This window comes from Vulpes vulpes, chromosome 1, assembly GCF_048418805.1.
Source record: "Vulpes vulpes isolate BD-2025 chromosome 1, VulVul3, whole genome shotgun sequence".
NCBI classification, from domain to species: domain Eukaryota; kingdom Metazoa; phylum Chordata; class Mammalia; order Carnivora; family Canidae; genus Vulpes; species Vulpes vulpes.
The window spans coordinates 120,925,317-120,944,190 of record NC_132780.1 but is presented as its reverse complement, the minus strand read 5'-3'; the positions used below and the strand labels follow the sequence as shown (position 1 = coordinate 120,944,190).

The following is an 18,874-nucleotide window of genomic DNA, read 5'->3' as shown; positions in this document are numbered from 1 at the left end:
TTGTTAGTTCTACCTCAATCATGCCAAAAGAAAGAAAGAGAGAAAAAGACATAATGTTACAAGTGTAGCCTTATAGATCAAAGAATTAGAATCGAGATTCCAGAAATAAACCTTTACATTTATGGTCATTTGGTATAGAACAGGGTTCCAAGGCAGTTCAGTGGGAAAAGAACAGTCTTTTTAGAGCTTGGAACTAAATACCCATAAGCAAACAATGAAGTTGGACTCCTATCTTGTACCATATTACAAAAATTAACTCAAAATGGATCAAAGGACAATGAAAGAGCCACAACTGTAAGACTCTTAGAAAGAAACCTTTGTGAACTTCAGTTAAGCAATGATTTTTTAGATATGACACAGAAGACACAAGCAATAATAAAAAAAATAGGTACATTGAATTTCATCAAAATTGAAAACTTTTTCAAAAAAACTTAAAAACCCACAGAATGAGAGGAGAGTTCTGCAAATCCAATATATCATAAGGGACTTACATACAAATTATATAAGGAACTCCTACAACTCAACAATAAAAAAAAAAACAGCCTAATAAAAAAATGGGCAAAGGGTCCGAATAAACATTTCTCTAAAAACATACAGGTGGCCAGAAAGCCATAATGAATATTACATTTTGTTCACTAGTATAGCTAGAATAAAAAAACCAAACAATAGTATTGGTGAGGATATGGAGAAATTGAAACCTTCACTTTGCCGATGGGATTGTAAAATGGTGCACACCAAAAATGGTTTGCATATGTTAAATAAGTTTAAAATACTATTCATAGGATTACTAAATGACCTAGCAATTCCATTCATAGGTCTGTCTATACCTCAGAAAGTTGAAAACACATGTCCACACAAAAACTTGTACATAAATGTTCATAGCTACATTATTTATAGCCAAATAGTGGAAACATTTCAAATGTCCATCATCTGATGAATGGATAAAGAGTATGTCAAACACAAAAGGCAACATGTTATGTGATTCATTTATATGAAATGTTCAGAATAAACATCTGTTTAGATCTGTTAGAAAGTAGATTAGTGGTTGTCAGAAGCTTGGGAGAAGTGAGGATGAAAGTGATTGTTCTTGGGTACAGCACTTCATCTTGGGGTGATAAAGCATGTTGTAAAATTAGATGACAGTGATGGTTGTACACCTCTGGGAATATACTAACAAAGCACTGGGTTTTATACTTTAAAGGATTAAATTTCATGATATGTGAAGTATATCTCAATACAGATGCTATTTTTAAAGAAGAATGAGGGCATCTATCTGTGGAACTGTTGATAAGGTAGCTTTATTGTCTCTACCATATTTTAAGGAAGGCAATAAACTCTGACCATAATTTTGCAAAGGACTCCAGAAGACTTCTCATATTTATATGTCTATCCTCTGGCTTTGAGAAAGAGGGGGGGAACAGATCAGTTGAAATGACAGATGGTGCAAGAGTGAATGGACTAGAACATAGACACATAAAGGTACCCTCCTCCACTAGTTCATTCTCCCTCGGCTGAATACTTTAAACTAGCCAAATTGTTTAGTTGTGTTCAAATAGCGTGATAACGTGATGCCCTTTTCAAAAAATCTAATGGGATTTAAAAATTCATTCTGCTGTCATTAGAACTTTTTATTTCTTGCCTTTGAAAATTGGAAGAGCAAAATATTGCACCATAAAAACAAGGGTTTCTTATACTAAAATTTCAATCATATAGGGAAGAGGTGGAAGTTGGATAATATCTATGTATGTCGAAAGTTAAGTATTGTAGCTACTACCTAGTGGATTTGAAAAAGGAAAACCTTTAAATTGTAGGGAAATACCAGAGGGAATGACATTTTATATCAGCTTTCTGGGAACAAAAATGTAAAATAGTGATTCCAGTGTCATTAGAATACTGATATTTTGAAATAGAATAGTTCAGTGCATGTTTCCTAGTTTTTTAATCAGAGACATTTGTTAAGTTTACTGGTATAGGCAGCAAACCTGAGAGTTATTAACCAAACTGAAAAGTGTTTTTTTGCAGAAAAGAAGTGAAGATGTTTCATTATTCAACCATGCTACATATAATTTCTCTGGCCTCTATGCTAATTAAGGTTTCATCCACTTATTTAAAAAGCTTCATTATATAGAGGCCTAGCAATGCGTCCATTTAGTCTTTCAGAGTGCATATCACTTTACTACTAATGTTTTGTTAGGTGCTAGGTTAGAACATAAAGGGTCCTTGCTATCAAGGAGTTGAGAGACTTAGAAGAGAGGAACAACTGGGGACAATGGAGTAAGGCAGGTATTATCCCAGAAGTCAGGGCAGAGTACAAAGGCAGAAGTATTCTATTTGGAGGTAGTACTCTCTCTCTAAGGCATCATAGGATAGGTAACTCTTGAGCTGGGACTTGAAACATGGAGAACTATTGACCATTTAGAGAGAGGAAGGAAACGGAGGACATATGTATGAATTTGGGCAAAGATGCCTACGGGTCTGTTGTGTGTTTATGGTTTGAGCTTCAGATTCTGAATGGTGGATATAGTAGAATACAAGTTTACTGGGGCAGAGAAGGCTGGAGCTGTGAGCAGTGGCCAGACCACATTAGCCTGTAGGTAATTGAAACCACTGCAGGATTTTAAGAAGAGTAAAAACTGGGATCCCTGGGTGGCGCAGCGGTTTGGCGCCTGCCTTTGGCCCAGGGCGCGATCCTGGAGACCCAGGATCGAATCCCACGTCGGGCTCCCGGTGCATGGAGCCTGCTTCTCCCTCTGCCTGTGTCTCTGCCTCTCTCTCTCTCTCTGTATGACTATCAAAAATAAATAATTAAAAAAAAAAAAAGAAGAGTAAAAACTTTATAATAGGATTTCTTTGACTTCACCTTTGTTTTCAAGGCTGCACTGCAGCATTCTATTGCTGAAGTTTGGCGACCTCTGGTGTTGAGCTATTAAAAATAAAGCTGTGAAAACTATTCTTTGGTAGCTTTTGTCAGATGATTTTTAGCTTTATTTCTTTGAAGAAATAAATCATACTTCCTAATTAGATATTTATCACTATCTAGGTACATATGTAGCTAAATGAATGAGAAAATGTTACAACAAATACAGATGGGACTAGATACAAATAAAATGATGGATTTAACCATGCACAGCACCCCCAAAGGAATGTAGCCAACCTATCTCTGATTCTTTGGATCTTTTTGCTACTAACCCCTCATGATCTAGGATGATGGGCCAAAGAAAATGTGCTTTTTTGCAATAAATGGAAAGGTCTTATTCTAATAATAGATAACTGAAAATACATACACTCTTTCCAATGGTGTGATAATTTTTAACATCTCCCCCCTTTTTTAATTGTGTGAACTATCATACTTTATAGAAGGTACATACCACATTTATATGCAGTTTTGTTTCCTTTAAGTCATTGGAGGGATTCAGTTTTTAGGAAATCCAGAAATAAGGTTTTGGTTTTGGGCGGGGGGGGGGGGGGGGGGGTGCGGGTAAAAACTGTATCTTTGTCTAAAAGTTTGGGGGAAATATTTTTCTTAAAATTCAAGGAAGCTCTAGGATTTGATTTGTGTCTGAAATGATGAGGTCATTTCAAATGTTTTTCTAATCTATAAAACGAAAAGATTCTAAAATTTATATAGTTCAAAAGATTCCAAATCTATAATTCAGCTGTAGTAAATCAGGTAGAAATATATTCTTAATAAAGTAAGGTAGAAATACACTCTGTATATAATAAAATTGAATATAAAACTTAAAGATATACTCAAATAGACATAGGATAGTTTGTTAAAATGTCTTATATTTATTGTGTTGATTGCAGATAATGATGCATTTAGAATCTTTGCTCTTCATAATCTGTCTCTTGCTTACCTTTTACCCTTTAACGTTGCTGTCCCTCCATTATCCAATTCTTAGTCTCTGTCACCACTCAGTTGTTACTATTATCCAAATCAGGCCATTTTCTACCTCTCAGTAGTGTGTAGAGAATGTGCTTCTGACTCATTTGCTTCCTAGACCCTTTACATAAAATCAGCTCTTGTCTTTCCTTCCAGAACCCTTTCCTGAATCATTTCCTCACTTTAGTGCAGGGTAGCACTTTCACCTCACACATACCTACAGTTACTTAGTTGTACTGATCTTTGAAGATTGTATAAGTTTCTCTGCCCTAGAGTTCTTTGAAGATAGGAACTCAATAAATGACGTGAATGAATAATGTAAGAGACTAAGCAAAAATTTTTATTTTTTATTTCCTTAAGATTATTTATTTATTCGAGAAACAGAGAGAGACCGAGACACAGGCAGAGAAAGAAGCAGGCTCCATGCAGGGAGCCTGATGCAGGACTCAATCCCAGTTCCCAGACCCCGGGATCACACCCTGAGCGAAAGGCAGACCACTCAACCACTGAGCCACCCAGGCGCCCCAGCAAAAAGTTTTAAATGCCTCTTGATTGCCTTACCTTTGCATTCTTAAATTCCTTTGCATCTTAAATCGTATCTTTGTTTTCTTAAAGACTATTCGTATTGTATATAAAATAGTTCTGATTGTAAGGTTTAATATAGACTGATTGTAAGTTTAATATAGACTCTGATACTTTTAATGCTAGCCTTAACAGAGCTACATAAGAAGGATTAACATCTGGTTTTATTTAGTGTACTAAATTTATTTAATATACTAAATTACATAATGGTCTGTTTTACTTTTTAAATCAACATCATCAAGATGTAATTTACATAAAATAAAAGTCATTTTATGCAGTTTAATAAGCTTCGACAAAGCTGGATATAACTACTATCCAGTCAAGATTTAGAACATGTCCACCAGTCCAAAAATATTTCTGTGTACAACCAGGGGTGAGTAAACATCCCAGTGTACCCAGGACCTGAGTGCTTTTCTAGGACAGTGCCAGGCAAACCAGGAGAGCTGACCACTCTGTTCATACCCCTTTGTAGTTAGTCCCCCATCTTCTATCTCAGGTGACCATTGGTCTGCTTTCTGTCACTGAAGATTAGTTTTTCCTTTTCATAATCCCGCATAAATGTACGTTACTTTTGTATCTAGCTCTTTCTTGCCCAATGTGTTTTTGAGATTCATCCAGATTGCTTATATTACCTGTTTATTACATTTTATGCTGAGTTGTATTCTGTTAGAACATACTGTAATTTTTTTATCCTTTCACCTATACATAGATGTTTGACTTGTTTTGGTTTTTGGCTATTACAGGTAAAACTGCAATGAATGTTTGTTTATAAATCTTTTTGCAGATATATGTTTATATTTCTCTCCAAGAAAGGACAAAGACTAAAGTTGCTGGTCACATAAGTGTATGTTAACATTATAAGAAGTTACCAAACTGTTTTCCAAAGCAGTTCTACTATTTTTCTACTATTTTTCAGTTTTACCAACAACATACGAAAGTTACTGTGTTCTACATTCTTATTTACACAGTAATTTCAAATATAGACTTAAAATTACTTTTATCAATAGGGAATGACGCTTTTTATTCTAATTTCTTTGCCCTGAAGTCTCCATTTTCTGATATTAATGTAGGTACTCCATCTTTCTTATGGTGTGTTTGCCTGGTGTAATTTTTTGCATTTTAACCTATGTGTCTTTATATTTAAAGTTTATTTCTAATTTTTTTTTTTTTTTTTATGATAGTCACAGAGAAAGAGAGAGGCAGAGACACAGGCGGAGGGAGAAGCAGGCTCCATGCACCGGGAGCCTGACGTGGGATTCGATCCCGGGTCTCCAGGATCGCGCCCTGGGCCAAAGGCAGGCGCCAAACCGCTGCGCCACCCAGGGATCCCCTTAAAATTTATTTCTCACAGACAGCATATACTTACTATCTTTTCTTTTTCCTTTTTTTTTTTTTAAAGATTTTATTTATTTATTCATGAGAGAGACAGAGAGAAAGAGGGAGGTAGAGACATAGGCAGAGGGAGAAGCAGGCTCCCTGCAAGAAGCCTGATGTGGGACTCCATCCTGGGACTCCAGGATCACACCCTGAGCCAAAGGCAGATGCTCAACTGCTGAGCCACCCAGGCATCCCCAATTTCTGCTTTTTAATTGGCGTGTTTAGACCATTTACATTCAATGTGATTATCATTATGGTTGAGTTTAAGTATTTTACTTTGATATTTATCTTTCACTCCGTGTTTTTGTTTTGTTTTGTTTTTGTCCTTTACTGCCACTTTACTAATATAATGAGCTTTTTTTATTTTCCCCAGTGGGCAGTTTAAGCTATACATCCTTGTATTTTTTTAAAGTTTTTTTTTTTTAGGATTGAAAATAGGCATGTTTATTTTGTCACATTCTATAAATAATAATATACCATTTCACATATAAACTAAGAACCTTGTGACAGTATATTTCTGTTTCCCCTTGCTGTCTTTTATGTTACTGTGGTTATGCGCTTTACTTCTTTAATACTTTCATAGTACTTTCTTATGGTTTTGCTTTAAGCATTCAGTTTCTCCTGAGAAATTTAAAAGCAAAGGAAAAATACACATTTAGCAACATATTTATTATTTTTGGTGGTCTTCATTCCTCTAGATAAGAATGCGCATGTGGGATCCTTTTCTTTCATCCTGAAGCACTTTCTTAAAGTGAAAATCTAGTAACCAACTCAACATTTATTTGCCTAGTAATGTCTTTTGAAGGATATTTTTACCAGATACACAATTTCTTGGTTTCCAGCTTTTCTTTTTCTTTCATTCTTTAAAAAGGTCTCTAGTTTCTTCTGGCTTGCATGCTTCTGTCATTCCTATCATTGATACCCTATGTATATAGTGTTTCTCTTTGTTTTGGGAAAGATTTTCCCTTTATCGGTGGCTCTTACTGGTTGAGTGTAAGTATGTTTTTTTGTTTTGTTTTGTTTTGCGTTGTACTGCTTGAAGTTCATTGAGCTTTTCATTGATTTTTCATCAAATTTGGAAAAATTTTAGCCATTATTTCCTCAAAATAGTTTTTTTTTACATTTTTTTTACATTTGTTCCCCCTTTTCACACTTGAATCACATACACATATGTTTTTCTGGCCTTTTCTACCTCCATGCTTCAGGTTTTTAGTTTCTGTTGCTTTTTTTTTTTTTTCTTTTAAGTTCATTGACTTTCTTCTGTGCTAATCTGCTCTTAGATGTCCAGTGAGGTTTCGATTTTACATACCATAGTTTCAACTGTACAATTGCTGTTTTTTAGATCTTCTATTTCTCTCAATATAGTAGCTGTTTTAAGTCCTTATTCCCTACTTCTGCCATCTCTCTCATTTCTGGATCTGTGTGTGTTGACTGATTCATTTTTTTCTTCTTGCATGTGGGTTATATTTTTTTTCTTCTTTAAGAAGTATTTTGTCAGTTTTCTAGTTGTTTACACCTGAATGGCAGTTCTCGCATCTGTTACTTCATGATTAGAAGCAAAAGTCCATAATAGTCCTTTTTTAAATTTTTTAATAGTGCAAGCCTTTTGCCTGGCATTCCTCACTTATTGAACTACTTGGTGCAAAGTTATACAAAATTGCTCTACTTTAAGGCTTTTAGTTTACATTTGACCACCTTTTTATTATTTTTTAAATATTTTATTTGAAAGAGCGAGAGAGTACAAACAGTGGGGGAGACAGATTCCCTGCTGGGCAGGGCTCAATCCCAGGATCTCTGGATTATGACCTGAGCAGAAGGCAGATGCTTAACCAACTGAGCTACCCAGACGCCCCTACATTTGACCACCTTTAAGCAGTTATGGCTCCCAAAGTAATTCAGTAACAATCGTTTCTGTAACTTAGGCTTTGTGATAAAAAATTCTTGCAGTGCATTTGCAACAACATGATTAGAACTAGAGGGTGTTATGCTAAGCGAAATAAGTCAAAGACAATACTGTATGATTTCACTCATATGTGGAATTTAAGAAACAAAACTGATGAACATAGGAGAAGGGAAGAAAAACAGAATAAGATTTGAAAAAAGAGAGAGGGAGGCAAACCATAAGAGACTCTTAACTATAGGAAACAAACAGGTTTGCTGGAGGGGAGATGGGTGGGGGGATGAAAGTAACTGGGTGATGGACATTAGGAGGGCACTTGATGTAATGAGCACTGGGTGTTATATTAAACTGATGAATCAATAAATTCTACCCCTGAAACTAATAATACACTATATATTAACTAAGTTGAATTCAAATTTTAAAAAATTAAAATAAAAACAAATTCTTGCAATAAAATTACTTATATTATTCACAGCTGTAGTACTTGCCTACCATTTAACATTCCAACCAAGATTTCACACATGAAACAATTACAACAGATAAAAATATTTGTTGTATGCTTCATATTGCAAATATAGTTAAGGATGAGTAAGCATGGAATTTACAGTGAGAATCTGCAGTTAGGGAAGCCTGAAAGTGATGTATCAAAATTGCTAAATCATAAGTATTTTGCAGGAATTGATAAAATAAGTTTGAGATTTGTTAAACTTTCTAATTTTATTTAGGCAGTCAGATTCTTGCATTTCTTGATATAATTCTTCTGTTGCCTAAATCTATAGTACTAAGAATTTAAGTTGAATTACCAGATATGGGTGGATTTTATTTAACTCATGGAGGTTTTTTTTGTTAAGTCTATTTAATTTTTTTAACCTATAATTATAGCCTTGCGATCTTATAAAATCTTAGGATATCCTGTACATCTCAAAAGGATTTAGATTTCATTTTGTGGCATAATCAGTAGAGTTTAAGAAAATGATGTTTTAAAAATTACTTTTTAAAAATCTTTCCCTTGTTTCTGCCCTTAATGTTAGATAGACCATTTTAGGGAGTCAGTGCACATGCATTTGAATCCCATATTTATACCTGACAAACTGAAGCTTTGAGAAGTCAGTTTATCTCCATCAATTATAGGTTTCTTTTAAGTATAAAATGGGTAATGAAGTATTAAAATGTAAATGAGAAAAGAAAATTGATATACCTCACACAGAGCTTTTACATACTGAGTGCTCTCTCAATAAATTTCTTCTTCGTTCTCTCCTTTTCTTCACTAATGTACTTTTTGAAAGGAGAACTTGCTGTCTCCGCTTATTTCAAATGATTATGGTCTTCTTACTTTTTCATGATTGATCTCCCTATGGTCAGAAAGGAAATCTTCATGGCTAGATATAGTGAACACCTTTATTTTATCTGAGCTAATTATGTGATAAGTTACCCTTTGTTCTTTAAATATTTACTTTCCTTGCCCTCTATGGTGTCATTATCTGTAGGACTTCTTCCAGTCTCTTGGACTCCTCTCTCAGTTTTCTTTTTAAATTTCCCTTTTTCTACATATTTGTGTCCCGTGGGTCCTCATTTTTAGTACTCTTCTTCAACCTGCTTTACCTGTTATGCACTTACACAGCTACCCAGCACCTGTACATCAGGTACTACCAAACTTGTTTTTCTACCCTCAAACCCTCTTCTAAATGTTATACCCCATATTTACCACTTAGTTCTTGATTGTCTTAAGTATTATTTCTATTCTAGCTCTGTGCCTTCATGCTTAATAGCATCAACTTTTTACAACTACCAAAATTAGAAACAGAAATGATTACTCTTCCAACCAAGTCAAATAAAAACAGATTCTTGATACTATCTCCTAAAAATTTGTTTGCCAGTGATAAGATTTGAATTATGTGCTGGCTTTGGATCTAATTAGTTCTGACCTCTGAAAAGTTGCTCCTTCTGGCCCTCAGTTTTTCTCATCCCTAAAAATGTTTGGACTAAGTCAGAGGTTGGCATCTAGGGCCCAGGAGCCAAATGCACTCTGTTGCCTGTTGTTGTAAATAAACTTTTGTTTACAGCTGCATTGTGTGCTACAGCAGCAGAGTTGAGTAGTGACAGAGGCTCTATGGCTTACAAAGCCTAAAGTATTTACTCTCTGGCCCTTTACAGAAAAAGTTTGCTGACCCCTTTCTTGAGGGTCTTCCCTTTAGTTTCCATCTGTGTTAGCCAGCATGGGGAGAATAGATCAGTGATTCCATTTACTGATTAGTAATTAGCTTCTTAAAAGTCACAAATATACGTATTTTAAAAGTAAAGGACACAGTTAAACTCTGACCATCAATTAGAATTATAATTAAGAATCTTTTTTATATCACTGTTTGTCAAAGCAGATTATTTCCCATTGTGATAAAATAGATTTTCCACATATATACACTGTGTATATTGAAGGAAGATTCCAAGTATATAAAAAATGCTTAAATAAAAGTCATAAATATTGAACCGTAGTTAATTATATGTATGCCGGTGTGTGCTTATGTCTGCAACTGACTTTGAAATATATCAAAAAATAAGGTGGATTGATGTATGGACAGATGGATGGAAATGTCATGAACTAAATATAGTAAAACACTAATCATGGTATTTGGGTAGTTGGTATAAAGGAAGAGAGTTTTCCCTAAAAAATGTGTGACTTTTCCCTGTGTTTGAAATTTTTCATTTTAAAACTTATCTAACATAGCCCCTAACAGAAAGTTAACCAAATGGCTGATAAGTCATCTCTGTGATCTCTGTCCATACAGTAAAAGGATGCATTTACTAGCAGACATCATACAATTCTCTTGACATTCTTACCAACTCGTGTGGAGTTAGGACTGTGTCTTGTGTTAACAAAGTACTGAATAAATAGAGGGGACTGTGCAACAAATAGTCACAAATTAAAAAGTGGTCATTTCTTAAGTGTCATTTTGTATATTATGATATATATCTTAATGCAAAAATATATTAAAATGTGTTCATTATAAAGCACATTAATAAAGCAAATATCCATGTAATTATCAGTCGTATTAAGAATTAGAGGAATTGGGGATCCCTGGGTGGCGCAGCAGTTTAGTGCCTGCCTTTGGCCCAGGGCGATCCTGGAGACCCGGGATCGAATCCCATGGCGGGCTTCCAGTGCATGGAGCCTGCTTCTCCCTCTGCCTATGTCTCTGCCTCTCTCTCTCTCTCTCTCTCTCTCTCTCTCTGTGTGTGTGTGTGTGACTATCATAAATAAATAAAATTTTAAAAAAAAACGAATTAGAGGAATTACTTATGCCCTAGTCACAATCTCTCCTATATCTCCCTATGAGGCTAAATAATATGTACTTGATTTTTCTAATGAGTATTCCCATTCTTTTTATTTAGTTTTACAGTTTTACTATATAAAATACAGCTTAGTCTTGCCTGTTTTTATGCCTTACATAAGGCAGTCCTATTATATGTAATCCTTACTGAGTGAAAACTCACCACTTTGTGACACAGATTCATCAGAAGGTATGTGTAGCTCTGCTTCATTCATTTTCATTGCTAGTTAGTATACTATTTTATGACTATACTACAGTTTATTTATTTAATCTACTTTTGGATTTTTGTGCCTATAGTATTTTAATATGTACAATATTGGTTTGGATGTATTAAAAGTTTCTCTAGAGTATATACCTTAAAATGGTATTACTAAGTTGTAGTGTCATTGAAGGTATGCATTTTTAAATACTCATTTATTAATGTTATTGCTGGTTGTTTTTTTCCAGCAGTTAAAAGAATCCAATGGGACTGCATTTGGGGGGCAGAATTATTGATTAGTTTGCTCTCCCTTTTCCACTCCTCTCCCTCTTTCCCAGTACGTATGTACACACAAGTAGACACACATTTACACACCCTCTTCATCACGGGGTAAAATAGGATACAAGTGTTTGCTTTATTGTTTAGAAATAAAAATTAAGGTTCCCTTTTCAACTTTATATTTTAACTGTGAACATAATTCCTGACTCATAAGTGTCTGATAAAATCTATAGCTGCAAAGGACAGAGATTTCTTTTCTTTTTTTTTTTTTTAATTAATTTTTATTGGTGTTCAATTTACCAACATACAGAAAAACACCCAGTGCTCATCCCGTCAAGTGTCCACCTCAGTGCCCGTCTCCCATTCCCCTCCAACACCCGCCCTCCTCCCCTTCCACCACCCCTAGTTCGTTTCCCCGAGTTAGGAGTCTTTGTGTTCTTTTTTTTTTTTTTTTTTTAATAGCTCAGTAGCCTCTTTATTTTTTTTTTTATTTATTTATGATAGTCACACAGAGAGAGAGAGGCAGAGACATAGGCAGAGGGAGAAGCAGGCTCCATGCACCGGGAGCCCGATGTGGGATTCGATCCCGGGTCTCCAGGATCGCGCCCTGGGCCAAAGGCAGGCGCCAAACCGCTGCGCCACCCAGGGATCCCAGGACAGAGATTTCTGTTCCCATACTAGGTAATCCCTTGTTCCTTTCTATAGAGCTGGACTTCTAGACAAAATTTTCTAGAATTTCATTTGAATGAAATTACACAGTAGGTACTCTTTTTGGTCTGGCTTCTGTTACTTGGTATAATTTTTTTAGATTCATTATTACTGAGTAGCATTCCATTGTATGGATATGCCACCATTTGTTGATTCATTCATCTGTTGTGGACATTTAAGTTGTTTCTGGTTTTTGGTAGTTGCAGAAAAGATACTATGCACATTTGTGTAAAAGTTTTTGTATGAACATATGCTTTCATTTCTCTTGGATAAATACTTAGGAGTGGGAATGATGGATGTATGGTAAGTATATGTTTAACTTTTTAACACAAAGTATTTTCTAAGGTGCAATACAATTTTATATTTCCACTACCAGTGGATGGATGAGAGCCCCAGTTGCTCTATATCCTCACCAAGATTTGGTATACACAATCTTTTTTAACTTTAGCCTTTGAGGTATATAGATGGTGTCATAAAGTTTTAAATAGCATTTCCCTAAAATCAGTGGTGTTGAGCATTTTTCCATCTGTTTATTTACTGTCTGTGTCTTCTTTGATAAAGTGTCTAGTTATATTTTTTGCCCATTTGTGTGTTGGGGGGGGGTGTTGGTTGTCTTTTTGGTTTTGAATTATAGGAGTCTTTTGTATATTCTAGATACAAGTCCTTTGCAGATATATATGTTTTACAAATGTTTTTCTTTCTGTCTCTAGCTTGCCTTTGTGTTTTCTTTAGTGTCTTTGGAAGAACATAACTCTTAGAACAATAAGTTCTGGTTTTAATGAAGTCTAAAGAATTAGAACCAAAAAACAAAAAAAAAATACCTGAAGTTCTTACTTTGTCCTGATTATTCATTGGTTGCCATCACAAATCAAGTACTTACTACGTTACACTCCTTCTGTGCCACTATTTTTGAATTGTAAATGGCAGAATATTTTTTTATACCAGGCTTTAGAATTATAAAGATGAGTAATGTGTGTCATCTTTCTTCAAATTGCTCGTTTTTAGTAATTAATGTTTCTTCCTATCTGTCTTGTGCAGTGAGTTCTGTATGCTTTCCTTTGTCCAGTGCATACTATATCTCTGTAAGCAATGAAGTGCTCAGTGTATTTTTATCTTGTTTCGTAGTTATACTTTTTCCCCACACACAAATATGTAAGTTCATTATAACAAGAAAGCTCTTGTTCTTTGTATTCTCTGAATGTCATTGCATAGTTCCTTGTACACGGGGAACAATCACTAAATATTCATTGATTGAATGGAATTATTGATGACAGTGTCTGAGTAAGGTTATCCTGATTAATTTATTGATGATAAAACCTTTGGCCATACTTTACTAAGGGAATACAAAATCTCATTTCAGATGCCCGTGATTGCAATGATGGTTTTGTTCAAGAGAACAAAGGTGTTTGATTTTTACTTGAATGTTTTTGAGTGATCTTTTATATATATATATATAAAATTAGCTGGTTTAACATGATTATCATAAAAGTCTGTGTAGGGTAGTATAGCATAGGATTTCTAGTCAGTTAAAAATGACTTTTGCGAAGGCTGCTCTATTTAATGAATTATGTATTTTATGACTTGGGAATTCTTTTCCAGTGAAACCACTACATTAAAATATAAAGACTGGGGACGCCTGGGTGGCTCAGTGGTTGAGCGTCTGCCTTTGGCTCAGGGCGTGATCCCAGGATCCAGGATCAAGTCCAGCATTGGGCTCCCTGCATGGAGCCTGCTTCTCCCTCTGCCTATGTGTCTGCCTCTCTCTCTCTGTGTCTCTCATGAATAAATAAATAAATCTTTTCAAAAAAAAAAATCATAAAGACTGTATTTGTAAGTATATAGAAAAATACAGCAATAACTTGCTTTCTTTATCTAGGTCCTGGGGACACCGACAAGGGAGCAAATTAGAGAAATGAACCCAAACTACACAGAATTCAAATTCCCTCAAATTAAGGCACATCCTTGGACTAAGGTGAGTCTAAATGAGTTTTTAAAAAGCATATTAACCAATAGTAAAACTTGGGTTTCTCATTGTTCTTAAACTAAATTATTTTGGTATAGATAGCTGCCTGAATACAAAATACACAGCAGTTCTGAATGTAAAGATAGTTGGGGAGTTGTGTACTTCAGTGTTTTGTTGACTGTATATAGTTTTGTCCCCACTGATTTCCTATGGATAGTTTTCAGCCTGGGTTTTTATTTTTAGGATGAGGACAGCGTACCTATATCATTAAAATATAGAATTTCATTAGGAGTAGCATCTTATGCATAAGTTGACTACTTAAAACTCAAAAGTTAATTTCTTTACACAGAGGTACTTTTAATATCATAGGTAGCATATGAAAACATATTTCATATATTTTCTTTTTTATAAAACTGTTTATAGGCCTTAAATAATACTGTTTTTCTTCTTTTGTTTGCTTTCCTGTTGGTGTTTTGGGAGAGAAATAAAAAGATTTGATCTTGCTTGCAGTATCCATTGAAAACATCAATATGTTAATGAGATGTCATTAACCATTTGATAGCCTAACCAATTCTTAAGTTGGAACCAATTCGAAGAGCATAAGTACTAATTTACCAGAACTTTATTTTTTGCTTTGATACTTAATTGAAATGATCCTTTAAGAGAGATTTTATTTAAAATTTTTTTTCATTTCAGTTTAATTTGTGACATTAAAGGGCAGAGAAAAAAATCTCATTAGGGCTTATTGCTGGAGTGAATCGCTAGTGTCCTTATTCTACAGATTTAGAAACTATGGTCAGAGGTAGTGACTTATTCAAGATTACATAGGTGGCCATGACAAAACCAGGATTAAATTTATGCTCATTTGTGTGTGTGTGTGTGTGTGTGTGTGTGTGTGTGTGTAATGCCAGACTTGTAGTTATGCACCATGCATCTTCTCTTACATTTACCTATATTTCATCATATATTTTTGTGAGTTAGCAAAGTTCAACTCTTACAGTTTAAGCAGACTTCCTGTACTTAAAAATGTATATAACGGTTTTGAGCATTTTTAGGCTCATTTAATTGTCTATAGATCTTTTATGGTAAGAAGTAAAATAATTTAGTGCTATAGGTGAAATAATTTATATTCCCAGATTCAAAGTATGTCTTTTTCTATCTCTAAATTGTATTATAATTCTAGTTACTTTCCTTCAAGTTCTTACAGTCTTATTATCTCTCTTCATTGCAGAAGAGCCTCTTGTTACTAATTAATTATTTAGAATCAGAGATATCAGTATTTCAGTGCCAGAATTGTAGATTAGCTTTCACTGACCATGATGCTGCCTTTCCTACCACACCTTTTAAAATTTATGATAAACACTAAATGTTCTGAGATAAACCATTCTTTGATCTTTACACTTAAACTTTATTTTGAATCTGGGTCAGAAGATTTTTAAGGTCTCTCACTGGCTTTAAACTCAAAGAATCCTGGGTGGCCCATTGAAATTTAAAGGCTGAGTTGCAGTTTGAATCCAGTGAAGTTGTTATAAGTTAAAGTGTTCATAAGTGATTTGTAGTATACTGTAATTTCAATCATGCTAAAGAAATGCAGAAAGCAAAGACAATTCTGTATATTGAATTAATACAGGGAAATAGTCCAAAATGCTAATAGTAGTTTGGGTGAGAAGAAGTGATTTTATTTTCTTTGTCTTGTACTTCCATATTTTCATTAATAAGCATGTCATTTTTATGAAGAAAGAAAAAGTTCTTTTGGTATAACCTAAGTATTCCTCACATGTTACCTTTAATATAGAATATCTGACCAATATAATGCTGAAATTGAGGTCATGAAATTTTATTTAACAGTCCCTATCTTTTTTTTTTTTAATCAAGACTGCTAGCAGTATTAGTGTGTGTCATATTCATTCTGCATTTTCCCCCGGATTATATCTTTTCAAATATTAGCCAGGATGTGAGAAATGGTGGATTATAATTACAACACAGTCAACAGAAGATTTGTGGTCAGTTTGTGTGCTTTACATCTTCCTTGGCTCATTGGATTCCTGATGTTTTATGTCTTACACTAATGCCCTTCAAACTTGAATATTCTATACAAAGCCCTTTTATTTGTTTTATTTAGGCTTCCATTCCTATCTCATGTGTTGAATGATGACTCAATTCTCCCACCTATTTTGTCTGTTCAAAGTACTGTGAACTCTTCATTTATATAGTTTGCTGTGACATAATTTAATTTTCACTTGGTACAAATGCATTTATTATGTAATAAGCACACTTAATGTTAATTTCTCATTAGTGCACACAACAAGGTTGATGTTATTATGGTATAAGCAGAAAACTATATTCAGACAGAAATTCCATAGCACTGCTCTGTCATCTGGATGAACCTGGGTGATCCAAAATATGCTTGTATTGATTTTTACAATAGGTTATTATGAAAATGAAAATACAGAATTTTAAATTTCTAGCCAGAACACAGTCCCCTTTCCCTTCTGTTTTGATAGTGGACACCAACTTGAGAAATGTTCTCTTATGCTAGGCAGCCAATGAAGTTATTTTTTTTTTAAAGAAATACATATTGTTCTCTAAAGAAAAGAGCGTCTTGCTCTTTGAGGGCAGGTAAACAAAGTCTGCAAACAAAAGCTGCTTTGCCTTTATTTTGGTCTTCTGATAAAACCCACTTTAGCCCCATTTCCTGTTTTTCTGTGAACCCTGCTTTTCTGTGCTACAATATGTAGTACAGCTGTATCCCCAATGATTGGAAGCTGATGTATTCAAAAAAGTAGGTAGACATAAAGATTAAGAAAGAAAATGTCTTCCATGGAAACAATGAGGTAAAGGGAGTCAGATGTGTAGTCAGAAGTAAACAGTGAGATGAGCCTAACATGGTTTATGGCAAGAAGCTTGAGAATTTAGAAATCCAATAAGTGGGGCAGCCCAGGTGGCTCAGCGGTTAAGCGCTGCCTTCAGCCCAGGGCGTGATCCTGGAGACCCCAGATCGAGTCCCATGTCGGGCTCCCTGCATGGAGCCTGCTTCTCCCTCTCCCTGTGTCTCTGCCTCTCTCTCTCTCTCTCTCTCTCTCTCTCTCTGTGTCTCTCATGAATAAATAAATAAAATCTTGAAAAAAAAAAAAGGAAATCCAATAAGTTCCCCTTAACTACTACCTAATAGCCAGAGTAATCTAATTCATTGATAATGCACCCATGGTTTAAGTAGGAAAGGAACTTGGTGCTAATGTTTTGAAACAGGGACCATTATTGGATTGGGGATTGGAAGATAAAGACCTCCTGCATTGGTGCATGCTGTAAACTTGAAAGAACAAATAACCATACAGAAAGCAAAACAAATGATGCAAAGGAAGTTTGAGAATTAAATAGAGATGGAGGAGATTCACAAGCAAAAGAGAGGAAGCTTAAATTCTGCATTTAGTATATGAAAGCGTGATTAAATGACAGTCTATTAGATATAAAGTGAGCATCTACTTTGAGCACTGCTTCTACTCTTTGTGCCTCAAGTTTTTTCTTTTGTAAGATAGCAATTAGCTATTATCTTTTCTGGTTCTTTGGAAAATAGTAATATGCAGGTGAAGGAATATTTTATTTTGGTTCTAAATAATATAAAGATATTACTTCCAGTATAGTTCTGTGATTTGTCCTATCTCCACTGCCCTGACTTTAGTTTAGGACACCATTGTCTCATAGAATTTGTTAAAACAACCTCCTAACAATTTCCCTTCTAGAGTTTCACATCCTTTTTAATCCTCATTGCTCTCAAAATTAGTTTTCTTAAAAGCACATGTAAAACTATTGTCATTCCTATTTAAAAATCTTCCCTGCTAACTTAAATGCCTTTAGGAAAATCTATAAGGACAAGGGTGATCATATGTCCCATTTTATGCTTGTCTAGTGTTATTATTAATTGAATGCTCCTTCACTCTCAAAAATATCCTAATTTGGATAACAGATTATATAGTCATTCTGTTGCTTATTGTTTCTGTCTTCTCTTTCCAGAGAAGCAAGAGGTATATTCTTGTCCTATTCCTAACCTTCCTAACTTCTGATTATTCGCCAGAGAAACCATAAATGTTTCTCTTTTACTAGTGTCTTTTCACACTTAGAATGATCACCTTCTTCTCTGCTTACCAAATCTTAACCTTTTCTCAAGATCTCAAATCTTAGTTCTTCCATGAAATATTTTCTAATTAGCTGAGCTCGCCATGGTTAAGTCCCCCCATGTAACTCTTACAGTACCTTCCAATTCATACCATATGTATTATAGCAGTTCCTAATTTCTTTTTTTTTTTGTATTGGTAATAATAAAATGGGTATCAGTTACTTCAAAATGTTTGTCACTAAGCTTTTGGCATACATGATAAGTTTGCTTAATAGTTAAATATCTCTGGGATATGTGGGAACATAGATTATTGGTTAAGTATTCTAGAAAGCAGTATCCACAAGTCAGTCCTTACATGCTCAGTTTCTTAGAACACTGTCCACATACTTAAAAATGAACGAATTTAGTACTATTTACAACTAGCTAAGAGTAAGCAGAAAATTGAGGTTGAGGTCATTTCGGCTGTTAAAGGTACCAGACTAGACTGGACATGTTTAAAGCTAAAGATAAAACCCTGCTATACCTACTTTTTTCCTATGAATG

General features: G+C 34.7%; 1 protein-coding gene across 3 annotated transcripts in view; it reads left to right on the top strand.

Annotated features, from left to right (window-relative positions):
* The window catches only part of GSK3B (glycogen synthase kinase 3 beta), a 203,076-nt gene that overhangs the window by 148,125 nt on the left and 36,077 nt on the right, over positions 1–18,874 (top strand). For all 3 annotated transcript variants that reach the window (XM_025990128.2, XM_025990127.2, XM_025990129.2), the window contains exon 8: positions 14,131–14,226. In XM_025990128.2, the coding sequence (XP_025845913.1) occupies positions 14,131–14,226 (96 nt within the window). The remainder of the gene's footprint in view (positions 1–14,130; positions 14,227–18,874) is intronic.